Genomic DNA, 27,772 nt, shown 5'->3' on the forward strand with positions numbered 1-27,772 from the left:
CACTACAGCTCCCATGATGCTCTGCGATACAACCAGCTAGCAGGAGTTAGGTAAAAGTGAATATAACGCTGAATTGAACACTGCTCATTTCGCCTCCAAACTAAAAGTAAGTTGATATTTTGTCTCTTGTTGCGGATTACGTTTGTCTGGTTAAAGGTGATCTGTGTGCCCAGAGTCTTGAGATAAGATTCGTCCCACAATTGGGAAATGCCATTATATTCTTCTAGTAAATAATTTTATAAGAAACTTAAGTGAATTAATGAACTTACCAACACTGTATTACTGTTTTACTGTCGCGTGCTGCTTTATTTACTACTGTGTATTACACAACGTGGTGAAGCTTTAATGTATTACATACTTATTGGCAATGTAAAGAATATCAGTAGGCTACTAATGTTTATTTCTATTTATGAATCATAAATGCAGTCATAAATCCAATATTGCTTAAGCTGTCAGAAAAAGAGGCTGTAATAATCTTATCGCTGTCTACAAAATGCCTTTGTTGCCACTTGATAAGGTTTACTGTAGAGGTTATGAAAAAGTCACATTTTGGGAATATACCTTTAAAATGCTTTTCTTCAGTACAAGTAAACATTAAGAACCAAAATGTTTATGACATGAAACAAATTTGTCTGTGATTTAAATCCTCCTTTCAGTCATGAACAAGCTTTGGGTGAAAGCTGGCGTTGTTGGTTCAGTTTCTGCTGCTTTTGGCTCAATTCTTTGGTCACAGCAAACAAGTGAGTCCAAAGCAAGTAGAACTAGCAGCCCCTCAGCTGGGGACCCCAACTCTCCTTATGAACTTCAACTGGTACAGGTCTTGTTCCGACACGGTGCACGGACCCCTCTGAAGTCTATTCCTAATGTTATGGAGGTACATATTTTGGTCGTATATTAATATATGTCCAATATTAGTAGTTTAACCATTCCTAAACGTTTTGAAGGTTCAGTGGGTAACAACTCTTCTGGAGCCTCCTCCGCACACACACATCAGTTATGCTGTAACAGATCTCAGTGGTGGTCCCAGACCTTCAGCTCCTATGGAAGATAACTATCGGAAAAGTGTCTTGACCGTGAGTACTGTAGGCGTGTTCTGATTAACAGAAGTAGAGAAAAGATTAAAACAAATTAAGAATTTGTATTATTTGTAACAAATTAGTCTTTACAGCTCAGTGTCACTTACTATAAGTGAAGTGAATAAAATTATTTATGTATCATAAACATACACAACACTTTCAAATACACCTGTATACATCTGTTGGGGGGAAATGTTATTACTTCAGTCTCAATGAATGTAGATTCTTTATTTATAACTTCATCTAGTGGTCATGAAGAAACACTATTAGGCTTCAACTAAGTGAGTAAGCAGACCATTGTGATGCAACTCTGTTTATTAAGTTAAGATTCCTACATTTACTTGCATTGTATGCTGTTGTTTTCAGTAGGAGGTTTTATTTACTAGATTTACGCCAAGCTTAAACTCTTGCTGTGTGTGTACCACATTTCTCTGCTCGAGTCCACAGTAATGATCTGATGGTAACATGATTGTGTTGATTTGGCAGGGTGGCTCTTTCCCTGGTCAGCTGACCACACTGGGCATGCAGCAGCTGTATGAACTGGGCAAAAAGTTGAGGCAGAGATACATTGAAGACAGTTCCTTCCTCTCTCCTGCATTTAGTCCAGCTGAGGTCTAGTAAGTGTTCTGAAGGAAGAACACATTAAGGTATTACAGCACAACCACGAACTATTGAATAAAATGTGTGATCTTATTTTCAATGTTTAGTGTTCGTTCTACAAATATTTGGAGAACTATTGAATCTGCCAAGTGTCTTGTAGCAGGGCTCTTCCAGCAAAAACAAACAGGTAAAAGCACAACAAAATGCATGCACAGTGCTCTCCACTAATAACAGCATTGTATCAGTTTGTTTCAAATATACTTTCATATAATTTTAAATTCTTAATTTAAAAAATAATTGTAACACTAAAATTTGACATTTTGACATCTATGATCAATTCCAATGCACTGTCAATAGGATGATTTCAAAGTCACTGCTGGAAAAGTGCAAATCTGTGAGGTCTTGGAGTCGGAACGTCCCAAAATACACTCAACTTGCTCAATGTCTCTTTTTGTGACAAATCACATCTCTTAAAGAGACATTTTATGTACATAACTGTATTGTCCTGTATTTGAGGCTGTACTTCTTTGCAATTATTTTAAAAATTTAGACTCCACGTCATACACAAAATATTGTGCATCAATTCTTTACAAATAAAAGCACTGTGAACAAAATCAGCTTCTTGCTATGATAAGACGCACTATGAAAAGCCCAGCATCTCTAAGTAAATATTGAACAAAACGTGAAATAATAATCTACATTACAACCTGTGAATCCTTTATTTCTCATGGCACAGGTCAGAGTGGGAGCAACAACCTGATGAAATAAATACATTTAAAAACGTTCAAGTAAAGATAAATACCAAACTGAACTAAATATAAAAATTGCAAATTGCAAGGTGCAAATAAAATGTTTTTATTTTTATGGATTGGGCAAATAGTTTAGGGGTTAAATGACCATTTACTGTATCTGGGGTGTTACTGGTTTGAGCACTGTATCTCTTTTTGTGCATACACATCATGTTCCTGTTTTTATTTTGTAGAGATTGTGCCAATATTAACCACGGAGGCTGAAGCAGAAATACTATACCCAAACTTCCATGGCTGCAAGCTGCTCAAAATTCTTGGCGGGTATGTATGAATTTAATGTGAAGCCAGTCAAGTCCTCCCATACTCGCCAACCAAAACTGAAATCTTGAATAATGTGTTGTGCAATTTTGACGCAGAGTTGAGATTTTTCTGGCAGGTTGTCTCCCAATTTCTATGTTGTGCGGCTGACAGTGTGTGTTGTGTGCAGCCACCGCTGGGCACAGTCGTCCATGCTGCCAGACATCGCAGCCGACCTGCAGAGCATTCAGGAGGCGCTGGGCATCGCGGCTCACCAGCAAGTCGACTTCATCCTCATTAGAGACGACATGGTTGCCAGAGAGGTGACAGTGCCACATCATGATTCATATTACTATCCCCAAAAATACACAGGTTATTTTTAAGTAGAACAGTATGAAAATGACGGCATAGAAACAAAAACCACGTTTCTATTAATTTTGACAAATTAGAATCGCTTATTACTATACTAGTTATTTGATTTCAATATATCATTCATTAACCTAAAAAATATCCCTTGTGGAAACATTGTCATTGCAGAACTGTCATTTTGTAATGTTTGATTAAACACTAAGGATTTTGTGGAATAGGATTCTTCCTTTGTTATTTGTAATATTTTCTTTTTTTAGAAGAATTACAAGAGAAACTACTGGTAAATAAGGTCAGAAATTACACCAAAGGACCACAAGTGTAACTTAATAATAATAATAATCATAAAATAAGACCTACTTGTATTAGTACATTAGAGTGAAGTCGGAATGTAAAGACTTGACTATAATTATTTGGACAATTATACTTTACATGTGAAATATTAGAAAAACAAAATTGAGTCAGATCCCAACGGACCACGTTACTCTAATGGTTTTAAATCTCTTTTTTTAGACTCATGGCCTTCCATGCCCGCCGGTGTTGGATACTTGGAGAAATAAAGTGGAGCAGAGAGCTGTTGATATGATGTGTTACGTCTATAATCCAAGCAAAAGGTTAAAACAATGAGTTATAGATATCAATAGGAACAACATTTTCTGTTGGTAATATTGTATAATACATATTATTCTTATGTTGATGACAGGGAGAGCTTGCAGCTTTGTGTAGGTCCACTCTTGCACATTTTATTAGTCAATATTGAGGACAAACTGCAGAGAGTCTTGCAGGAGCCAAACAGGTAAGACATCTTAGAAATGAGGGACCTTTTGTTACAGTATACAGGTACAGTATGTTGTTTTGATTGCTATATTTGCAGGAGGTTGTTTCTGTACTCTGTACATGACACCACATTAATCCCATGTCTCATGGCTATGGGGATTTTTGACATGCGATGGCCACCATATGCTGCCGACATCACTCTGGAGCTGTACAAGCACAGACAAACCAAAGAAGCTTATGTCAAAGTCTCATACATAGGCCAGGTAATTACATGTGATTGTTTTATCATTTGTACTTTTCAGTTTGGTTCTCAATTGGTTTTGATCTCCATTTAGGACCAGTTACTTCCTGGATGCAGTGGAGTCTACTGCCCCCTCCAAGAATTCAAACAGGTTCTCTCAGCCCACTCTCTGAGCCCTGATCAATATCAGTCACTTTGCAACAGCACAGAACATTTACCTAAATAGTTGAAATCACTGTACATGTACTCTGGAGATACACCAAAGGTTTTGAGACCCCTTGGTCAGCAGTCATGAAATGCATTTTGTATTGAGAAGAGTAAAATGCTATTTAAGATGCAATCTGTGGCACTGTCAACAATCATCTGTAAATGCATGTACTTTCTAATGTACACTTAAGCACTTGGCCAGTGAAAAAAACTGTTTGGCACTTTGAACAACTACATACCTCTGGATATGTGTGGCAATTAACCAATTAAGATTTGCTCTATTTATAATTATTGCTATCTGCCAGTAGTTACCATGTATTGACATGTTTGTGGTGCTTAATATTGTTTTAACACAGTGTTTTTAAATAAAGATTTGACTCCTTTATGCATGTTGACTCACGCACACTCCTCTAAATTGTAATGCATTTGATTAAAACAAATAGGAGTTGATGTAATGTAACTGTTCAAATGTCTGCCTTTTGCCTAACTGGTTCTCCAAATGTGGTCAAATGTTGAAATATTTGTCCACACAATCACATCACGCTAACCGCACACTCGGGAGACAACATGTATATACCAAAACAATATCTTTTATTTGTAGTCCATCACCACAGCCCTGGAAGGCTAATCTGCACCAAAGCCAATGGAGAACACATGACAAGCTTATACAATAGAGAAAAAGGAACCCAACTGGATGTAAGCAGTATGCATTTACATTTCTGTGCCGTCCTGAGACCATACACCCACACCAAATGATACCAGATTTACCTAGCTCAAGTTGAACATTGGTCTCCTGTCTCAAGCTGCTGACCATTGGGGGGATTATTGCTGTGAGAATGATTTTACCCAGAGTCAACAAGAGCCAAAACAACAGGAACAAGAAACACAGCACATCTGGGTATTAGTATTCTTCACAATGGCAATGCAAGCCCTGTACGTTTTGAAGCATTGGTCAAAAGGCGGTCACATTTTCAAACAGGACGTGGAGATCATTGTGCTACAACGCTGCCAGGATCCCCACACGTTGCTTTCACTGATAAAAATAGAAAAAGAAGACGCTTTCTGCAAACGGTCAATGTTTGTGCTTTTTTAATAATACTATTATCTTAATGAGGTCATAGTTTGGTTTGTTATACACTGGAGTTACAAAGAAAATTAAAATAGACTAAAATTTGAATAGCCCACCAATGGTAAACAGTACAGTATTTTAGGGGTCGTTCCTCGCCCAATGAAAGTTGGGTAGGAGGATTTGAGAGGTCACTGATAGATGCCTATACATACACATACACACAAACAAACACACAGTCTGAAACATTCACCCTCCCATCCACACACGGATATACTGTACAGAAACAATGGAGCCAGAGACAAGATGAAGTTCCACTAAATTCTTCACAAAGCACAAATTCTTATTCCTTTCTCTTGTTCCATACCACTTTCTGGACCAAATCTGTTTTTTTTTTTAATATGCAAAAGTAGACATATACTGTAGCATCTCCACACTGACTTTGTAAGTGTCAATTCCTCTTGACGTTGGAGTCAACTCTACAGTCAGATAATCAAAAAACACAAGAACAGATTTGCAAAATTGATGCACAACAATCCCTTACATTCTTAAGTTCATGAGCCAATTTCAAATGTTGTGGCAAGGTACTCCTGTCTGGGCCAGTACAAAGTTACACTGCAATAGTTCCCACATGGGATATTAACGCCATTCTATTCATTTCTGGATAAATCTTCTCATATCATGTCTGAGTCTGTCAGATTTGTCACCATTGAGTCTTTACTCCATCATTGATTAGTCCAAGAACATTCTTGATGCAAAGTTTCTGTTGGATTAGAACATTCCAGGGCCAGGACTAAAGCCCATGTCCATGTCGCGAGGCCTCATTTGACCTCCCATCATCATTGTCTGCTGAGGGGGGCCACCCATGCCCTGCAGCGACATCATCATGTTGGGTGAGCCGCCAGGACCAGGGTGGGCCATTTGTCTACCCTGCATCATCCCGCCCGGGCCCCCAGGGGACATCATCCGGTGCTGTGGTCCCATCATTCCTTGACCCATGAATCCCGGTGGCCGCATAGAATTGTGTCCGGGGTTCCCCATCGGCATGTCTTGGGGGCCCATTCCTCCACCCGGCCCCCCTGGCATCCCACCCATTCCCTGCATGGACATTCCCATCCTCAGGGGACCATCGCCCATCATGCCTTGCATAGGGAACCCTGATGGGTGCGGCGGTTTCCCCCCCCTCTCGTCTCCCCCTCCTCTTGGAAAATAAGACAAAGTCTGGCTGGGCTTTTCGGAAGGTATTATCCTGGACAGGTCAAATTCAGGAATACCGGATGCTCCTGGGCGCATTACTTCATGAAGGTCTGCGTCACTAAATCCACCTGGCATGTTGTTAAACTCAGGTCCTCCAGGTGTGTTTGGTTTGCACATGCCTGCATCACCCCCTCCCCCATGAGGCATGTTTCCCATTCGTCCACCCATAGGTACTCCATCACCTTGGAAACCCATGGGATGGCCCGGAAAGCCTTGTGGACCAGGGCCGTTGTGCGGGGAGAAAGGTCCCTGCTGAGAAGGAGACTGTGTAAGAGGATATCCCTGGTTCCGGTGGGGGTAGCCCATGCGTCCTTGTGGCATCATTTGAGGATTTGCCATTCCAGGGTCCTGGGGATTTTGTGGCATCATCATGCCATGGGGCATCATGCCTGGGCCCATGTTGGGGGCATTAGGAGACGGCATCTGTGGAGGGATTCCATGGGACAGAGGCTGGGACCCCATGGGATTCATTCCCAGAGGACTGAGGGCCGGCATGGGTCCCGAGCTACCAGGTCCCATCATTCGAGGGTTTCCTTGGTGATTCATTGACATACCTAAGTATGTAAAGAAAAACAAATCAACATTTTGACATTTACATGTAGAAACTATTATTCAAATCAAACAATTAACTGTGGGTGTAAATAAAATATTTTTGAAAAGACTTTTTAAAGATTTGGCACAGAAAAAAGCTTTAAGCATTAATAGGACAGCTAAAAGAATTTAAATCCATACTGTCAAATGAATCGGTGATAATCAAGTTGTGGTTTTAGCACCTTCACACATGCGAGTGCTTTTGGCACATATGCTCTAAAGATAAATAATTACCATTATTGTTCCCTGAAGGCAGGTTAGGTGATCGGGCAGGCGGCGAGTCATCGTCAGAACTGGCCACAGTCTTAATGGCATCATGGTACAGCGGTGTGGAGCTGGGCATGGCAAACTTGGACATGCGTGACATCATGATGGAGAGTGGGTTTTGAGATAGCGTGGGCTCTGGGGGTATTGTGTACGGGCTGCCAGACGGGACACTGCCGGGGAGAGACATGGGTCCAGATGGAGCTCCTGATGGAGGGGCTGAGGGAGGACCGTTACCACCTGTGAAGGACAAAACGAATACAGTCATCGGATCAATTATTAGGATTTGATGAAAATAAAACAAAATGTATTCAAAGGCCATTTTAAAAAGGGAAATGTATTGCTCAATGACCACAAGAGGGAGCTGCTGTACCATTAGCCATCAACCCCTATTAAATTCATGTTTGTTTACTACTTTCTGTCATGGCTCCTGTACAATTTAAAATTTAACTCAAGACATTAAGAATTATTGATTTATTATAAACCTTAAAATAACTCAAATATCAAGTAATAAGGGTTTTTAATCTATAAGAACTTTTTGAAGTTCCAGTCCCCTTTTGATGCACATTCACAGAGTAGGAACTAGGGACTGGGGCCACAGTTTGGGGACTTTTATTTAGCTCCTGCTTTGGGGTAGGTACTTAACGGTTGGACCAGGAACGCAAATAGTGTACAAATAAGTACAACATACTAAGACTTAGACAAACTTTTATGATACATAAGACAAATTACTTGGACACAGTAGCTCCAAAAATAAATAAATAAATAAATAAATAAAAATAAAAAAATAAAAATCGAAAAAATAATAATAGATTTAATAAATTATGAATAACGTTTATATGCATGGTTTACAATGTAGTAGAATAATTAAATAATATTCAAATGTTCTACACTATAAAAGGTGCTATGTTAGACCCACTTTCAGCCACTGTTGCAGTGTAAATGCAAGAAAGGGGAACTGTGTGGTTCCTCTGATTAACTGACGGATTATAGGTACTTGTTGGTACCGTTGTGTGTGAAAACCCCTAATGAGAAACCTTATTACAGTTTAATATATATTGTAGTATTCAATTAATAATGAATACCTTGCTCCATGTTGCCCATGTTTTGTGAGTGAAGTGAAGAGTGAGGAGGCTTGCCACCCTGAGGTGGCACTCCAGGACTCTGCATGGGCGGCTTTGGTGAAGAGGCCCATCCTGGAGATGGGGTTGGAAGAGAAGGAGACCTCATATGGACAGGAGAGGCACCTGCTGAGCCCATCATGGAGTGAGGGGACTTCATGGGTGCTGATGTTGGTGGTGCTGGAGGGGCAGGAGGGCCAGTCGGACCAGTCAACATGCCTGCAAGCTGGGACGGTGTCTGAGGGGATTTCAGGTTTCCGGAGGGGGACCCCATCATTGGTGACTGGACCTGCCTCAAAGGAGGGGACTTGAGCGGGTTGACACTGGGGGAGTTGCCCCCTCCAGCCTGGACGTTGAGGTCAGCTGGTTTACGGCCCCTTTGTCCTTGTGCTGGCCCAGGACCAGAGGGGAGGTGGTTTATGCGGCCGTTGCCCCCTGTGGGTGTAGCCCTATGCTCTGGACCAAAGCTCGGGTCTCCATGTGGACCCCTCATTCCTCCTGGCCCACCAGGAAAGGGCCGTCCGGGTCCCATAGGAAAGTCTCCTGGCTGCCCCTGTTCTGGGAAGGGTGGTCCTTGCATAGGACGGCCCTGTGGACCCATGCCGTCCATGGGTGGCCCTCCTCCTGCTCTCAGCCTCATTATTTCATCTGGACTCATGTTCATTGGAGGCTTTGAAGGAAGCATATGTGGGCCTGGCCCAGGTCCAGGACCCATGCCAAACTCTGGCCCCATGTCTCTGCCTCCCATTCCCTGAAGCCTCGATGAGGGGCTCATTGGACCGTCAACAGGCATCCGTGGAAACATACCCATCCCATTTCCTGGCTCCATTCCCCCCCTTTGGTGGCCCATCATTCTCTGCATGTCCATCATCATGCCTGGTGGAAGTCCTTTTTCTCCTCCCATACCTTGGTGGAACATTGCTTCTTGGACAGACTGAGGATTTGGGAAACGCTCTCCTCGACCACCTGGACCAGCAAACATACCTCCAGGTCCCCCTGGAAACCCACGCCCATCTCCCATCCGTGAAGGCATATCATCAGGCCACCCCATACCAGGTCTTGGTGGACCCTCCATTTCAGGATTTATCATCCCAGAGAATCCAGGCATCCTCTGCATATGTGGGGGCATGCCTCTTGGACCAGGGCCCATGCTCATACGCTCTTGATAGTGGTCTGGGGGTCCTCCGGGGCCTCCCCACATCTCTCCTGGACCCATTTGGTAGGGGGGCGGTGGCCCTCGCATCATTCCCCGTGGACCATGTGGGTGCATCATCATGTCAGGCATGGGTCGATGCTGCATCTCCTGTTTTTTCCTCTTCTCTTCATAAAACTCCTGCTGCAGTTTCAACCAAGCCACCTGCTCTGGAGTCATCTGCTCCCCGTCTCCAATGCCCCCCGGCCCAACCATGTGTGGACCCATTTCATCCTGTGGGAACGGTGGCATATCCCTTGGACCATGAGGAGGACCAAAGGGTGGACCTTGGGGACGTGGGCCTCCAGGACCAGGTGGTCCTAGGCTCTGTGACTGTGCCATCATGGCCTGTAGGGGGCCCTGCTCAGCCCTACGGGGGCCACCTTCAGGACCTCCATCATGGGGTCCACCATGGCTCTGTGGGGGCCCAGGTGGTGGAGCGTCCCGATCATCAGGAAAAAGCATGCGCTGAATGTCTCTTAAAGTCTGTAGTGAGCGCTGCCGGTGCTCCAGCTGCTCCTGGGACAGCCCCTCTGTGTTGGCCTCCATGTTGAGCAGCTCCTGGGCTAGCTGCTGCTGCTGCTGTTGTTGCTGCTGCTGCTGTGGGGTCAACCCTGTCCCTCCAGAACCTCCACCCGGACCTTCTGCTGTCGAGGGGTTGAGACCTGCCTCAGTCTGGGAGCCTGGAGCCTGGTCCACTGCTGCTGTAGGGTTACTTGGGCTACTGCCAGGAAGATTTTTGGATTCTATGCCGGAAGAAGATGACCCTTCTTGTGGAAGAACACCCGTTTGGCTTCCTTGGTTTGACGGCTGAGATGCGTTTGCCTCTGTCATGCCTGGTAAGGACGGCTTAGACCCTGCCTGGAGACTTTGATCTTGGACATGAGCAGAAGGTTGCTGGGAAGGTTTGGCGTCGTTACGGAGGTTGTTTGCTGCATTGTTCTTTAAAGAAAAAAAAAAAATCAGTACAAGTCTGATGTAGAGCAGTATTTAAGGATAAAAACGTTGGCGCTTACTAAAAGGAGGTGAGCCTTGTCCTTGCTATTGGAGATGTTTTTCATATGGAAGGCAATGATGTTTTCTGTATGGCCAGTCAGCACTGAATCAGCCGCCCTGAGGACATGGAGATGTACATAGTAAGAAAATACAGTGCAAATGATAGACAATTAAAAACAGTTAGGGTCATGGCAGTTTATCATAGTTAACTGGTTGTAAACTGCTACACACTAACACCTTCCACAGAACATGCTTGATCCAACTCCCGTCTGTGCTCATCTGAGCCAAAGGACAATTCCTACTGAGACACTTGCTTTGGAAACACTGGATTTAAGCTATTACTGGGAAAGGGGAGGCGGAGTGGAGGGGAAGCAAGCATCCTAATAACATCCACAGAAATGGCGGCAAACAAACATCAAAGACAACAATATCTACTGCTGATGACAGGGACACAGGTGCACTTCAGGCAATTTACATAGTTGCTTATTGCATTTAGTTTTGAACTGCAATTTAGTAAAATTATTCACAGTGGGCATCTGTAAAACTGTTCTACATATTTACGTGAATTTAAGTCACATTCTACTTGGCAACTCTACTCTATTACATAAAGTGCATAGCGCCGTCTTCCCATCACCATGAGATTGAGATTATGACAAGAAATATTAAACACATTGTTTTTCTTGGGAAAAATATTATATCTTACTTGTTAGCCATCTCTGTAGTGAAGACATACACAAGCTTTGAGCCTGGTTTCTGGCCACTAGAAGATTCTGTTGTTGAGCCTTGGCCCATAGCATTGTGGGAAGGTGTAGAGGAGCGACTGAGTCCTGTACTGGAGGTAGAATGGGTGTCTTGGGGCTTCACATCACTGTTACAGTCTAGGAAGACGCAAGGAAAACTTTAGGATTTGTTTTTCCCCATTATAACAAACAGTTATAAGTCAACCAGATCCATCACAGGTTTATTGCACATGATTAGATGCTTTTTTTTTTTTTAAATCACACTTACTGAAGAATCCTTTGTCTTCTTCATCACTCTCCCCCCCAGAGCACCAGTCAGCCCCACTGTAAGGCTGCCTCCTCTCTGCCACACACATACGCTTTACCCTGCTGCTTTCTGGAGGGACAGACACAAAAATAGTGTAAACAATTTAATAAACAAATAATACAATAGTGGGTGATGAAGTCAGACTGTGTGTGCCACCTTTCTCTTCATTGGAAGGCATGCCACTCTCCGGCTGGTCAAAGGACTCCACAGAGGTGCTCCTCTCCCTTTTTACTTTAACCTTGGAGCCGGGGCCAGAGGTCAAGCCCTGGCCATTTTTTAGTCCCATGCTCCCTGCCACACCCTGAGCCCCTTTAGAACCAAGCGTCTTGGGGTCACAAGGTGAGGGCTGTGATTGGCTACCAGCACTTCCTGGCTTGCCCTGATTGGGCATTTTAGACTCCATTTGGACAGCAGTGGAGGGGGACATTACAGGAGGGGATCGCACCATGACCTCCGTCTTAGGTTTAGGGCTGCAAGACACAAAGCAATGTACAAAAAATTAGATGACAATGTAACTACATTAAATGGAGACTAGAGGCAAAAATTTACCAAATAAACATATCGAGAACAATGTTTTAATGGATAAATGGTCGCATTTATATAGCAAATCTCTTCCTTCAAAATAAGATAAGATAAGATATTCCTTTATTGTCCACACATGGGGAAATTTCATTGATACAACGCAGGTAGATTCAGAGGAAAAGGACGGATAACAGATTATAGGAAGTTTGCACTCAAATGCACTCAAAGCTCTTTACATCAAGGAACCAGTCATCAATCCACACACCAATTCACACACCAGTGTACGCAGACTGGGAGTGAGGTGGGTTAAATGTATTGCCCAAGGACAGTTGAGTCAGTTGTGAGTCAGGTGAATCTGACGACGACTCTACCAAGGATGTATATGTCTTGACCAGTATTCACAGGTAATGCCTGATCTCATCATCTCTCAGAAGCTAAGCAGGACAGGGCCTGGATAGTACTTGGGTGGGAGACCACTGGAACACCAGCTATCACAGTGGAGCAGCTAGAGGAAACTGTTGTGTACTTGGGCAAGACACTTCACCCACATCGCCTAGTTTGAAATTGGTGAGTGCGGTGGTCAGAGCAGCCGGAGGCGCATTTTAGCTGTCTCGCTTCAGTTGGCCTACCCCTGGTCTGATCAACTATACAGGCTTATAATCTGACATTTAACACAAATAATATTCAAATTTCTTCCTCCAAGTCTGACCTCTGCTCCAAACCGCAATTTTACATGTTCTTAACTTACAGGGAATTGTCTGTTAAAAAAACCCTCTCATATAGGGATGCCACATGACGCAAACTCGATCTGTCGATCTTTCAATTAATTGCCCAGCCCCAAGTATCATGGAGGGAGCTATATAAATCCAATGATTAATAAATATTTATTTATTAATTAAACTTCGGACCCTAACCCTACCTGGATATGTTATATCGTACCTCATTTAAAGTTGGCCTCAATTCATTCAATCCTTGAATTATAATACACTGACAGAATAAGTAGAAAAAGCTTCAGTTGTAGTCGTGTATGGAACACGCCTGGACGAATGAGGGATTACACCGACTGACAGAATGAGCACAGAAACATAAAAATCAATATTTAGTTATCTAAATTGCACAATAGAGAAGCTAAAACAGTACCATCTGTGTAGAGCTGGGTTTCGATTCAAATTTCAAGAATCGATTTGATTCCGATTTTTACGTTTCAAAATCGTTTTTTTCGATTTCTCAGATCCCATCCGATTCGCTCCGATTTCGATCTGATTTCCGATTCGATCCGATTTCGATTCGATCCGGGGGTTAATGTTATTAAAAATGTATTTGAACCGTTTCCTTCACTTCATGACTGTGTAGAGAAGCAACATATTAAAACTAGTATTATATCAATATTAAACAGCAAATCTTACAAGTATTGGTAGTTACTGATGAAAAGGTTAAGGGTCAATCTACCTTCAAGAAAGATAATCCAGGAGTCCTGAATTATCTTTCTTGAAGGAAATGTAGAAAATAATTTTAATTAAAAAAAAAAAAAAATCGATCTTTGGACGTACGAATTGATAATCGGTCATTAATATGCGAATCGATTAAAAATCGGAAAATCGATTATTTCAACCCAGCTCTACATCTGTGGTGTGTTGTAATTTATGGTTGATATGTAGATTAACAGCATTTCCAAACCCCTCAAGATCCCTATTGGCTCCCAAACCTTCAGAAGTCAGAAACCCTACTTCTTATTCTGCCAGCCGGTAAATAAATAAAGACAAGACTGTCATGACAACAACATTTTGACAGTGCTGTATTCACCATAGGAGGAGACTCGGGCCATAGCCATTCTCGACAAAGCTGCAACCATTACAGTTCAGGCAACTCAAGCGAGCAGCACATGTCCGACTGGCAGGGTGCACTATTACCACACCCTGACCTCTTTTCCCTCTGTCCTGTACATCACAAGTTCAAATATTCATAAATATATAAAACAAATGTCTTGAAAGCTAGCCGTGTCCTGGTTTGATTGTGTGTATTCAACAAGGCTGACACATAACCATCTGAAAACTGTGGCAAAGGTAGAACTTTGGCAACCAAGACTCTTTTCCAGAGGCCGCAGATCCATGAGTCAGCAGGGAAAACATCCACGCTCAGCGGACTCCCTGAACCCAGAGCCACTTAAGATCACACACCAGGAAGTCCCAACCGAAATGGATGATGGACTATTTTTGTTGAGAAGCGACAAAATCAAATTCTAAATGATAATTGTACTTAATAAATAAAAAGCGATGGCAGACCAGTCCACAGTGCAGTCTTGGTAAAAAAGATTCCTGTATAAATATCTAAATAAATCTTTCAAACCTTAGAGAAATACTAAAATAAAAGTTAAATAAGTTATTCTTAAAGTTTATTTCTAGACTCATTTTAGTGCTGCCACCCCTATTACACGCATCACATGCAGAGCACAGGGTTCCGAGGACCACCAGCTTGACCATGAAGTTTGGATTGAGCCCATTTATGCACCAGCTTCATTGTACAAACTGTAATTAAACAGGGAACATACAGTAGGTCTACCATGTGGAGATCTTTCTTCTGGAGAAGAGGTGCACTCTCTCCAGTGTTTGAGAGACATATCGCTGAAGAAGCTTTAACAAACAGATCAGGGGCACAGTTTGGAGGACATATGACTTTGCTAAAGTGTTCTAAAATCCCGTCTTTAGTTGATAAAAATATGCTTCATATTCAATTAGAAATAAAAACCTAGAAGAGCTATCTGTTGAGCTAAACCGTGGCTATGTGCAAAATCAACGTCTAAAACGCATTGTTCAATAATAGTCACTGGAGATAGTGATACAGCCTTCCAAGCTCTAATGTATTTTTACACTTTCGAGGAAGGTTGGGGGCACAGGGGGCACTAGCAGGCATTTAGGCTTAGGCACTTAAATAGCTAGCAGTGGCCATGAATTATCATTCTATGTTTTTAACCAACTGGAGGCAATGTATTTGCTACCTCGACAACATTTTTAGAACTTGCTAATTAATGAAAAAAATTACAGTAATTATTTTAATATCCAATTATAGAAAAAAGAGCTGCATGCATTTGAATGTTTTTTTTTGTGTTTTGAATGTAATTTTTTTTTTGAATGAAGTTATACATTATTTGAATTGTTAGTGGCCGTACATGCGTTCGAGTACATTTGTTTTGACATGATTTGATGGCAAAAATGCTCAGAACGAGTCTGTCGATGTTTTATGGCTTTAGGATTTACAATTAACCTTTAGATAGTTTTGTCAGGAGCAGTGTATGATAAAACACATGGCTGAGTTGGCCTAAATGACCTGCTCTCACCTTTGTGTGTTGGTGGACGGGGAGTTCTTGAGCCGAGTGGAGTGCATTGATGGGGCTCCCAGGACCACAGAACAGGGCGGAGTAATGAGCTGGTTAGGGCTGCCGCTGTGTGCTGTGAGTGGTGCTTTTGCCCGTGCGTTTCTAGAGCCCTGGACAGGATTTCCAAGATTTGAAAGATTTCTGTCTTTGGCGTCTTCCCGGTCTTTCTTTCCTCGTTCCTTCTTGTTGAAATGTGTCGCTGCTGATCCTGCCGCCGCTGGCCTCTCCTCTTGGACCTCCAACATTCTCCCCTCTCCGTGTCTGTGTGAGTGTGTGCGTATGAGCGCGTGTGGTGAATGTAGTGTGTGCAGTGTGTATGTGTATGTGTGTGTGTACAAGCTGTGTGTTCAAACTAATATAATACTGCAGGAGTCTTCTCTTGTTCTGGGTGTTTATGAAACTCACCCAAGGGGGCTTTCAATGGCCCTCGGGCACACTGTGGAGAGAGGAAAAGAACAGTCAGTAAAATGAGGCACGATCGGACACAATACCTTGAATCAGTCAGACAAACCCTAACTCTAGTCAGAGAAGCTGTTTAAACTAAACTCACAACAACCACAATAGCTTAAAACTTTTACATTACACTAGCTATAAGCTGTAAAACTGGTATTGAACTCAGAAAAAAAAGAAATATCAGACATAGCAACTGACCCAAATATGGAAGCTCTTGGAGTAAATAAAGTAAGCAATAAAATATTTTTTGGAGATAAAAGAGAATACATTTTACATTTCAAATTACAGAGCTACTGTACAGCACGGTCATTAATGCCACAGTGAAAAGACAAAGCCCTACACATGGGTAAGCCGTAGGATATTACTAAAGGCCTGATCAGTGAATCAGTGACTTTTCTCTTCACTGAGATGATGAGAACTGCACGAGAATGTTGTTGAAAAGAGCAGCACAGTCAGTTAAATTACACTGTCATCCAGAAAATATTTAGGCTCTCTTCCAAAAACTCCACATTCTAGCTGGCTCTGGAGCACTCTCCTGGTGGAGGAGCAGCAGGAGGTGCAGCGGTGGTGTATCGGAGAGACCCAGACAAACATACACTGTGAGTCCTGCTACTGCGGCTCGTCTGGTGTGGCTACAGAGAATATGATTAACAGCTCCTACCGTATGTCCTCACTTCTGTTTCACTGTTACAAATGAGTGGAGCACACAATGGGACCTTGTATTTCTAAACCTATGCTTTGCTATAAACAGAAGACTGACCAATCAGAGTGGGTCATAACTTGTCCCAATATGAAAACAAAAGTTACATGTGTGCTATGCTAACGCAAATGGAACTGCCAATAGTACAAACTTTTCTGCACACACAACTACTTTCAACTGCACAAATGCCATACAAACAAGCTATTAGACTAATCTCGCTGCTTACGCCAAATGCACAATATTGTTCTTTTCAGTCTTTCAAAGATTACAGCTGATTACACAGCCACAATTTAATTAGTAATCATGTGTACCTAGTTTCACAATACTGGTATCTGTCTGGATGCCTTCTGGTCTATTAACCTAAAAAACATGGATTTATTAAATATTGTATTCTTTAAATAAAGTTACTGGTTTTGCTACCTACAGTATTGGGACCCATAAACTAAAAGGTGTTCATTAAACGATAGCCTAAAGTACAAAGACATTCATAATGGGAATATGCTCACCAACAAGGACCTGTCACTCACGTTTGACTGCAAACTAATGAGTCTAATTGGAAAACTTGTTGACCAGACATATTTTAAGAAAAGGCAAACACGCACAGGAAAAAGCTACACATTCAACAAAGGTAATCAGAGCCTGCTCTCCCTCCAGCTCAACACCGGAGCAGCTCCAGTGCAGACGAGTTAATGGGCAAACTCTAGAATGTGCCTCTAAAAATTTGCTTTTTGTCTCTCGTATAAATATGAGTTTCCACATGAAAATAGAGCAGAAAATAGTTACATTACAATTGATTTGGGGTTTCAAATAAAGGGAGGCACAAAAGGGGGCACACCGTCTGAACAGTGATCAGAGCAGATCCTAGACTGTCACAGAGAGGATGGGCTCCAGGTGTGAAGAACATGGCCCGCTGCAAACCAATGGTGGCAGAGCCTGAATGTTACAGCAGAGCAGTATCAACATGCAAAGACACACACAGTCTCATTGGTTCATCTCAGCCCCGCTGTTGGCTGTAAAGACCCTGCTGATGTTTCAGCCTCATTTATGCAAATCCTATTTTGCAGTTCAGTCACAATGAAGCTCCCTTGCTGCATCTGCTTAACTTCCATCTCAAGAATGCCTTTACCCTACTATTTGTTTAGGACTGTAATAGAGACAATATCTCCACCTTTCTCATTATAAAAAAGCAGTTTGAAGCAGCAGCCGTGTATTAGCTCACATAACAAAACAGCAAAGATAAAACCGAGGAGGTACATAAAACACTCTGATCGATCCAATTACTGTAAAGCACATAGATTTCTGCAAAAAATAAATAATAGTTATGTTTAAATGTTTCTTGTGCTTTTTTTGAAGAACAAGTTTTGAAGCAAAGATCGTTTTACCGATGGATGACCAAAAATGAAATGTCTTTAGTCCAACAGCATGATGACTGATGGTTGAGGTGAAAAGGGCTGTGTGCAGCAGGGCACAACATGGACCTGCAGCTTTGGAGCTCACCTGAACAAGTTCTCTCCAGCGCCACACCCAGAGCTACAGACAGTACTCACAGTCTGTGCTCAGAAACTCAGGAATGCAGAATGGCACTAAACATAGAGCTGTGACGCCACCAACGCAACATTTAACATAATACACCAATCATTTGTGACAGGAACAAGTGTTCACACAAGTAAGGCCTTTTTTTTAACTAATGGCACAAAGATGTACAAATATTTACAATGAACTCAAAAAAATGTTTCTGTGACTGTCTTCCACAGATATTCATCTCAACAAGCTGTAGTCCACAGGAAGGCTAAATGACAACAGGTTTCAAAATAAAGGCTGAACTGAGTCTGAAAGAATGACAATTTTCATGATGAATCAATGGACAAGATTTTTCTGAATTATGCAGGTTATTGAAGAGGACATTTCTCAATCTGAGACAGGCGACAAATAACCGGCAGTGATTGGCTCGCTTCCAAACACACTTAATACTATAAAGCAGTCGCACAACATTGTACAATGCCCCTTTCAAATCAACAATCAAGACCTTTACCACGTTTAATACCCAAACCATAAGGGTTAACTTACGCTGGGTTGTGTAAAGGCCAATTCATTCGGCTCTAGCGTTCATACTTCAACAGAAGCACCACAGCCAAACTTCTCTAGACCCCGCCCCCCCATGAGCCCCAACAACTGTTTCAGTGCCGTTGCTATGGAGATTATTATTACAGCTCAGTTGATATGGTTTAGCCCAGTGTTTAACTTTTTCTAATTGTCAGATGTGCAGGAGGCAGATAAACCAGCTCACACACACAGAGACTGTGGCGAGCGGGGACAATGGACGTGTTCTCTGTATGTTAAGCTACAAAAATGCTTCATGTTTATTACGATCACATATTCACAGAGAAACGAGCCAACTGAGGAACTGAATTTAGACGCAGCAGGCCGTGTCCACAGCGCCGCCCTCTGGGTGCATATAAAACCTAACCAGGTTATAATGTTGGTCATTTATGCTTGAGAAAAATATCTAAAACATCCCAAATCTATAACCAACGCTAATGCAAAAATCACCCCTCAACCTCGCGAGAGCTGTGGCTGGTCTCATCACTCAAAAAGACTCAGAAAGTGTTCAGAATGAGAGACTGTTATATGTGCAACTTTGACAACAAATGGTTTAGCAAATCAGAGCCTAGTTGACGTAATTTTGAGCCTGAGGTGCACAAACAAACTTCTTGCTTCTTGAAGTATGAATTGGCCCAACTGATTCACACATCTATGAGTAATGCTGTATTGTCCTGCCTTTGAGGGTTTCAGTGCCCAGAAAACCTGTGCTTCTTTGAAACGTTTGAACTCCGGGTCATTCATGTAAAATTGTTGTGTCGCCATACTTTAACATTAAAGACTTCTTCCTATGGCTAAATGTCACTATGAAATAGTGGGGCCAGCAACAGAACTATATCTGCAGGTTTGAATCAGGTTTGAAACCGATTTCTAGTTGCCATTTATATTACAATGATTTTGAACAATATGTGGTGTGCGATGAACAAAATGTAATATAATGATCAGCGTACAAGAGGATAGATTTGGATTACACAAAACAGCACGGTTCTGCACACACAATACAATGAGAGATTGTCATATCGGCCCTAAAGAGGTACCAGCAGTGATAATCAAGTCTGACCGATTTAGAATAATTTACCGGCCTGGATCAGTTAGGAGATCAAGAGTTAGGCATTAATTTCACCTCATGACAAATGTATACGTTTACTGTTGGACGTTGGACGTTTTAAATTCTTGACACTCTGTACTGGCATTTGTTGGTAGGGGGTCGCCACTAAACCGATGCGGAGTGAAGGAGCTGGATGGAAACCGCTCGAGACCCCGGTGTGTCCTGGTGGTCTATCTGCCCCTCTAGTGGGCCAACCATGATGCCTTGCAATCCCCAGGGAGGCGACATGTGTGTAATGTCATATTTGGTCTGATCAGATGGTAGTGACAGAAGCCTCTGTGTGTCCATCACAATGATGGAAGTGGCAATGAAAACGCAAAGTGTGATCCACATTTAGCTGGTGGAGGGGGAGCGTGGGTGTCCGTCTCAGACACACATAAAGAGCTGACTCACTTGTGACACATCTGCTGGCGTCGCCCGGGCATTCTGCCATGTGTGGTGGCCAGCTCCAGCAGCAGAACGGGCACTCAGCACTTCAGCCAGCTCTGATCTGTCTCACACACTTCACCCTGCTCCTGCCTCTGTCCATCTGTCCTCTTCACTGGCCTACTCGCGCTCCCTCTCTCACATCCACACACCCGAGGAAGCCACAAACAACATCCTATTAGAACTATGATATGCAAATTAAGTGAAAAACAAAAACATGGCAATATACACAATATAACAAACTTGTATCATCTTGGAGTATGTGTCCTGTTGACACAGAGATGCAGAGAAATCCCACAGACGGTGACACACAAGATGTTGGTGTTCATGGTGGTCATGTGAAACTGACTGAGGAGCGCCTGCTTACAGCCAGTGTGCTGCCCTGCACGCAGACCCTCTTGACTGTGCTCTTTGGTCCGTGACGCCCTCCCTCCATTGCTACAGTCTCTCCCACACTCGACCCACATTCCTCCCTCGCTCACGCTGGGAGGACGTCTCCCTGAAACCACAAGCATTGTGGGAAATCCCAACGGCTGGGCCCTTCCAATTCATGCAGACCACTGAGGTCTTCCTTGTGTCCTACTAAGACAATTTTCATACATTTGTCAACATTCATGATAACAGTTAATGAATAAATGACCTTACATACCAAAATCTTATTTCATTCATCTAAACCATTAAAGAGATTCATTGGAACCAGATTTCGTCCCTAAGTTACCCGAGACTGCCCTAGTGGTGGTGTGTCATTACCATGGAATTTTAAATACAATGACTAAGACCTGCCCAATTAAATATAAAGTCACATAGCAGAATATACATGCACTCACTCATACACGAACAGTCACACGCTGCACTGAGGAAAAGGTCTTTGTTGATTCCACAGCATATAATAACTTTTTCCCCATCAAATTTGTGAGCTGGGCTGAGCAATATGAAGAGAAAAACTACTTGTGTTTCTCTCTGTGTTAAAAGTGTAAAAAAAAAAGAAAAAAGAAGTTTAATCAAATGTGGATCAATGGCTGCTCTTTTATGAAAATAGTTAAGAAAATAAATGGATGAAATGAAAGTATGAGGCATATCTAGCAGCAAATATCTGTTATGAACGTATTTTACAAGTAAAAAACCAAAGACCATTTTTTTTACATGTCCATTTGATATAATAATGGTGATTAATCGGTTCTTTCTATGAATGCGGACATCTTGACTAAAAAGACCTAAGCAGATCAACAAACAATTGGAGATGATTGAATCTCAATTCAAATTTTATTCATCGCACAGCCCCATTTGTGACAATAAAAGTAATTCTACTACATACAGCACTATAGTTAGCCTTCCTATTGCAGATATAATGTACAGAGAACTGCAAGAACGTGTCACTCTGGCATCAATTTTTACGGCTGATTTAAAGGCTATTTTTCAATGTGGAAACCTTTACAATAGTTATAGTTACATCTCACTCAGTGCTGTGCAAGTATTAATCAAATTGTTATTGAACTGTGATCAAAAGGTAGCAGACTGCAATAATCATCTTAGGGCTTGTTATTGGAATCCCAGCCATAAAAGCAAGTGATTTGGAGTTTTTGTGTTTGTGTTAAATGCTTAAGTTAATGAACCATATTAGAAAAGGCAATGTATATTTCAATTAAATAAGTACTTTTTGTTTTTCTGTGATGGAACGATGTAAGAGGAAAATACATGTCAACAAAAGCTAAGAGCATATTTTGTGTGTGTATGGCTGCGTTCTAAACAGTTAGAACAGACAAAGTGTGCAGACCAAGTGTGCACTGCAGGCCAAGTGTGCACTGCAGACCAAGAGTGCACTGCAGACCAAGAGACCAAGAGTGCAGACCAAGAGACCAAGAGTGCAGACCAAGAGACCAAGAGTGCAGACCAAGAGACCAAGAGTGCAGACCAAGAGTGCAGACCAAGTGTGCAGACCAAGTGTGCAGACCAAGTGTGCAGACCAAGTGTGCAGACCAAGAGTGCAGACCAAGAGTGCAGACCAAGAGTGCAGACCAAGAGTGCAGACCAAGAGTGCAGACCAAGAGTGCAGACCAAGTGTGCAGACCAAGAGTACAGACCAAGTGTGCAGAGTGCAGACCAAGTGTGCAGAGTGCAGACCAAGTGTGCAGAGTGCAGACCAAGTGTGCAGAGGGCAGACCAAGAGTGCAGAGGGCAGACCAAGAGACCAAGTGTGCAGAGTGCAGACCAAGTGTACAGACCAAGAGACCAAGTGTGCAAACCAAGAGACCAAGTGTGCAGACCAAGTGTGCAGACCAAGAGTACAGACCAAGAGTACAGACCAAGTGTGCAGACCAAGTGTGCAGAGTGCAGACCAAGTGTACAGACCAAGAGACCAAGTGTGCAAACCAAGAGACCAAGTGTGCAGACCAAGTGTGCAGACCAAGAGTACAGACCAAGAGTACAGACCAAGTGTGCAGACCAAGTGTGCAGAGTGCAGACCAAGTGTGCAGAGTGCAGACCAAGTGTGCAGAGTGCAGACCAAGTGTGCAGAGTGCAGACCAAGTGTGCAGAGTGCAGACCAAGTGTGCAGTGTGCAGACCAAGTGTACAGACCAAGAGACCAAGTGTGCAAACCAAGAGACCAAGTGTGCAAACCAAGAGACCAAGTGTGCAAACCAAGAGACCAAGTGTGCAGACCAAGTGTGCAGACCAAGTGTGCAGACCAAGTGTGCAGACCAAGTGTGCAGACCAAGTGTGCAGACCAAGAGACCAAGTGTGCAGACCAAGAGACCAAGTGTGCAGCCCAAGAGACCAAGTGTGCAGACCAAGAGACCAAGTGTGCAGACCAAGAGACCAAGTGTGCAGACCAAGAGACCAAGTGTGCAGACCAAGAGACCAAGTGTGCAGACCAAGAGAGCAAGTGTGCAGACCAACAGCGCAGACCAAGTGTGCCTTAAACAACATTGGGCAGAGCTGCTTTGGAGTCTCGCGAACTCAAAGCACATTTTCTACGAGAACTATAATTTAATTTACTGCAAGTGAAGTCATAGCTTCCTTAAAAGAGAAGATTCAATACAGCTGATGGATGCTTATCACTCAAACGTAAAATTAGCAAACTGATTTCAAATTAAAGCAGAGGCAGTGAAATGTATCACAAGTTCTATGGTAAATTAGGTAAGCGAAAGAAATCTGCTACACCAGCCCAGTACCACAACACTGGTGCACTTGAACACATGCACTGGATAGTAGATAATCATTACAGAGCACCATCACTTTTCACTCTTCAAATAAATCATTATTTTACATTTTGTTCATTGTAAACTGCAGTATGAAAACTGCTTAATAATAGAAATAGGTCTGACTGTCTTTTCAAAGCTGCAGAACTTGGTCACATTGTATGCGACATTTTTTAACCCTACAAGTATGACCATGAGTCAGAATTTTGAGAATAATTGCAATTAAATACAGGGCTGTACGTGGGGATATGGGGTAAGGGAAAACGACACTCACGCCTCAACTAGATGCTGGGTTACTCAAACATTCCAAAATCAGCAAAATACAACTTTGGATAAGCGAATGATGAGGGAACACCATTATAACATGGTAAAAGCTCAATAAAAGTAAATTTCACATAACATGTCCGCTTTAAAGCATGTTATGGACTGCATCAGACAGAAGATGAACAGTGGCATAAACCAGGACGTGGCTCTTCATGTTATCTTGCAGCCTTCAACATGTCCGGTGAAGGTTACGGCAGGTCAGAGCAGCTCACGGGGTTCCACTGAGTAGCTTTAAGAAGAGCCTTTAAAAAGTGCACCAAGAACAGCATGTGTGCCTCTGCTGCCAATCACTGCAGGGGAACTTGTAAACAGATTGTGCATCATTTGTGACTGAGCAAGAGCCTGTACCAGCAACAACTCCTGCTCATTTCCACGTACGATGTGTAGAATAGAAAACACGTACTAGTTTCATATCGACCGGTACATGGTTCTGTGCGTCTTATGCTCAAATAGTAGCCATAAAACATTTAATCTAAAAACAATCTCAAATCTTTCAATAGACTGCATGTAATTCACTAAATGGAACATCAACGCTAAATAAGTACATGAACACACGTATTAAATATGCAACCTTTTCCCCTGCTCCTCGGGGAATACTACATAATTACTGTACTATTGTGTCGCAGAAAGTCATTATGCTGCTGAACTTTAATTCCTTAATTAATTGTGACTGAATGTCTTAGTCAGAACAGCAGGTACATTAGTAATAAACCGATAAAACTGGGACCATTTCAAACACTCGAGTGAAGAGAATAAAGAAATATCATTCCTAAAAATATACGTGCGCCTGATGCCACTCACAACAAAACCAACCAATTTTATTTTGGTTTGTCATTCATAACGAAAGCGATACTAGTTTTAATTGGAAAAGGCATGGAGCAAACACACGCATGGAAACACGAGAGGCCAGTCATCTAAGGAGAAAATAAATCCTTTCTGCTTCGCATCAATATCTACTTCCGCTCATCCTTCACCCTTGCTGTGATTTTTGGTTAACACTCGGTGCCTTCCATAGCAGCTAAACCAGATCTGTGAATGAGAACGGACATTATACAAAAGTCCACTCAAGGGTCTGGACTCACGCCACATTTAGAGCCGTTCGTGGTCAAACTCAACTATGAGTCAAGGTTTCTCAAATCACAATGCGGATACCCATCACTGCAAGCACGTGTAAAGATATGTGTCAAAAGGGATGCGGCGAGAGCACGGGCTTGGTTATTAGAACAGCGACAACAAGGTAAACATTACAACCACGTACGGGACAAGATAGTCAGCTACATTTTGAATAGGGTGGTGCCAAAACTATACAGACAATAATACATTAATATTCTGATTAATCACTAAAACTTGTATGTACCAACGATTACATTTGACCTGGTGAAGCATTACCTATGCATGAAGAGGAATCTTTGCTGTTTTTCTGGCAGTATTAGTTGAGAAATAAATGAACAAGCACAATGTGAGGCGAGTGTGTGAGCAGAGGTAGGCACGCGGGGTGAACAGGGTTACCTCAGAAGCCCCCCTGCCCTTTCAGCAGGGCCTCATACGGAGAAGCAGGCCTCAGCTCCCCTGGGCACTGATGTCTGCTCGCCTCTAGACTCCTCCCAGGCAGCCTCGGAGGCTGTGTAGGAACCGGGCCCACTCACGCCACGCTACAACCACTACTCATTCACACCTGAAACACACACAGAGAGATTCATTCAGTACAGAAACTTCAGCTGAACAAGAAGATGTGCAACAGTGAAGCATTGTGATGTAAAAACTGAAGAACCGATGCCCAAATAAATAAATGAAACACTTGTGATATTGGAAATTACTGGGACAGACCCTGTTCAAAACAAATGCAAGAGAAAGTATTTAGAAATGAACATTGATTCTTCAGAAAAATATCATATGCCCTATGATGCTTAATGCTGATCAGAATACACAGTAAAAAGGAGTGAAATTATGCATTTACTGACCAAAAATAAAGGGCCAAGTACTGCAAAGAATATATTTCTTGCCTGATGTCTGTGCAACAGATCCATGACAGCAGTGTTGCCTAGCAATTGAGGAGATCTGAGTTAAAAGGAGCTATCATAGTTTGCTAATGACCACTGCCAAGAAACCTTAGTACAAAATTAGAGCACAGATACATTCTGAGCTAAACATCAAGCTGGTATTGAACATGGCTTAACTTGACATTTGTTCACAACATTGGCCCTTGAGGACGCGCTCTGGAGACACTAGAGAGCAGAATATTCACTTTCAAGTCACAGCATATAAATAAGAAAAAGGTAAAGTTGGGTTGAACCTGCATCATTTCCACCTCTCTGGTGTGAGTGGTTGTGTCAGGCAAAGACAGCACAATGGCACACGAGTTACTCACGGGCCTCCTCGAGGAAGTCGTCCTAAAACACACCGAGAGCCGTCCAAAGCTGAAAGTGCAGATAAACGCAGCAGAGCCCGCTCCAGAGGCTCCTGGCCCTCAAATCTCAGCGCCTCACTGGACAACTCTTGGCGGACAAAGTAATTCCATGGCGCTTGAAAACTCCAGGAACTTTTTTTTTTCTTTTTCCTAAAAGAAGTTGTTCCTGTTTCGCCAGAGAACTGGGGGGAAGGGAGGACTGGAGCACTTGCATTCATGGAGCCTCGGCCAGCGCAAACAAAGTCTTCCCCGAAGAGGGAGGCAGTGGACGCGGCTGAGAGCGAGAACAACGACTTCAGCCCGAGCCCGAAGAAATACGCGCAGAATTACACGTATATTCAAGGCTTTCGTTTCAATAAAGTCATTTAGAGCCTTCCAGCCGGACGTTTATTGTGAAGTTTTGCCGCTTTGGTTAACAATGTAACAATTAAATCGCTCGGTAGATGATCGGTCTGACCGAAACAATCAGCAGACGAGGCCTATAATCTCGTTACGCGTTTATAAAATCATATGAAAAACATCTGAAAGGGAGAAAATACAATACCATCGGCGTGGTACTCCTGAAGAATGCAGAACATGCGTGCTGCATTGTATCCTTTTTCATTTTCACCAAGCACGGGCGGTCCTCCAGTATAATGGGGTAAAAACCAATATTTCTCCGCGGGTTTTACACCGTGCCGAAAACATGGTGAATAATCCGCTTTTGTTACCCTGGAGAACAGCGTCCGTGCCTACAATGTGCACGCTGTCTGCCGGGCCAGACACGACGTGGGTTTGTTCGCCAGCCTTCGGGGACAGAGGCAGAGAAGAACGGATACCGGAGTGAGATGTCCCCGGGAGGAGGACCCGCGTGTGCCCGTTGCCAGGAGGCGATCCATGGCTCCTTCACTTTCTGCACAAATGTGAAAATAAAACACCACTTACCCGTAATGTTAACTTTATCCTCGCTTTGCTCAAACGACGAAAATACGCCGCGCTCATATCAAATCACAACATTATCAGGGCAACATTATGATAGAAATACGTCTCCCCCCTCTCGCTTTCCCGTGGCCCTACTCCATTACATCCCAGTCAAGATTTCCTGTCGCCCCCCGCCGCCGCGGCCCAATGGTTCAGTCCAACTTCTAAGTAGCAATTCTAGGTCAGGTTTGTGTGCTAGTGAGAATCTGGACAACTGGACCCCAAAGTCCATCAATGAAGCCCTAAACCCCGCACAGGTGCGTGCGTGTGCGCGTGCGTTTGTGTGTGCGCGCGTGTGTGTGTATTTGTGCGCGCGCGCGCGTGTGTGTGTGTATTCGTGCGTGCGCGCGTGC

The 27,772-nt window shown here is 42.9% G+C and overlaps 2 protein-coding genes across 6 annotated transcripts; one reads left to right on the top strand and one right to left on the bottom strand.

Moving 5' to 3' along the window:
• Positions 1-54: 54 nt before the first annotated feature.
• On the top strand, positions 55-4,508 carry acp6 (acid phosphatase 6, lysophosphatidic). The gene is made up of 11 exons (XM_072444532.1): positions 55-106; positions 657-874; positions 945-1,073; positions 1,563-1,693; positions 1,784-1,863; positions 2,659-2,746; positions 2,913-3,045; positions 3,602-3,702; positions 3,792-3,884; positions 3,963-4,128; positions 4,201-4,508. Exons 2-11 carry the CDS (start codon positions 659-661, stop codon positions 4,330-4,332), a joined length of 1,269 nt encoding a protein of 422 aa, XP_072300633.1. The 5' UTR covers positions 55-106; positions 657-658; the 3' UTR covers positions 4,333-4,508.
• Positions 4,509-4,883: 375 nt separating this feature from the next.
• Positions 4,884-27,634, bottom strand: bcl9 (BCL9 transcription coactivator). Of its 5 annotated transcripts, none has more exons than XM_072444525.1 (10): positions 27,384-27,633; positions 25,562-25,727; positions 15,704-16,178; positions 12,004-12,317; positions 11,809-11,916; positions 11,504-11,678; positions 10,821-10,917; positions 8,577-10,746; positions 7,462-7,731; positions 4,884-7,190 (listed from the first exon to the last, which is right to left on the bottom strand). In XM_072444525.1, the coding sequence occupies exons 3-10, from the start codon at positions 15,985-15,987 to the stop codon at positions 6,151-6,153; spliced, it is 4,458 nt and encodes a 1,485-aa protein (XP_072300626.1). In that variant the 5' UTR covers positions 15,988-16,178; positions 25,562-25,727; positions 27,384-27,633; the 3' UTR covers positions 4,884-6,150. The 5 variants fall into 5 exon arrangements, with proteins under 5 accessions (XP_072300626.1, XP_072300627.1, XP_072300628.1 ...); XM_072444526.1 differs by lacking the exon at positions 27,384-27,633 and adding an exon at positions 27,004-27,339; XM_072444527.1 differs by lacking the exon at positions 27,384-27,633 and adding an exon at positions 26,361-26,481.
• Between the last annotated feature and the right edge of the window lie 138 nt (positions 27,635-27,772).

The sequence above is a fragment of the Eucyclogobius newberryi genome, unplaced genomic scaffold (assembly GCF_026437365.1).
Source record: "Eucyclogobius newberryi isolate DKJ021-1_F unplaced genomic scaffold, fEucNew1.0.hap1 SCAF_14, whole genome shotgun sequence".
NCBI classification, from domain to species: Eukaryota; Metazoa; Chordata; class Actinopteri; order Gobiiformes; family Gobiidae; genus Eucyclogobius; species Eucyclogobius newberryi.

What these genes read in the sequence shown, in the direction of transcription:
- acp6 (XM_072444532.1), top strand. Translation starts at nt 659, where the DNA reads ATGAACAAGCTTTGGGTGAAAGCTGGCGTTGTTGGTTCAGTTTCTGCT. An exon ending in CTATTCCTAATGTTATGGAG is followed by an intron (nt 875 to 944) that starts GTACATATTTTG and finishes AACGTTTTGAAG; the next exon opens with GTTCAGTGGGTAACAACTCT. An exon ending in CTGCTCAAAATTCTTGGCGG is followed by an intron (nt 2,747 to 2,912) that starts GTATGTATGAAT and finishes TGTTGTGTGCAG; the next exon opens with CCACCGCTGGGCACAGTCGT.
- bcl9 (XM_072444531.1), bottom strand. Translation starts at nt 15,987, where the DNA reads ATGTTGGAGGTCCAAGAGGAGAGGCCAGCGGCGGCAGGATCAGCAGCG. An exon ending in CCGTCCACCAACACACAAAG is followed by an intron (nt 12,318 to 15,703) that starts GTGAGAGCAGGT and finishes TGTGTCTTGCAG; the next exon opens with CCCTAAACCTAAGACGGAGG. An exon ending in ACAAGGCTCACCTCCTTTTA is followed by an intron (nt 10,747 to 10,820) that starts GTAAGCGCCAAC and finishes TTTTCTTTAAAG; the next exon opens with AACAATGCAGCAAACAACCT.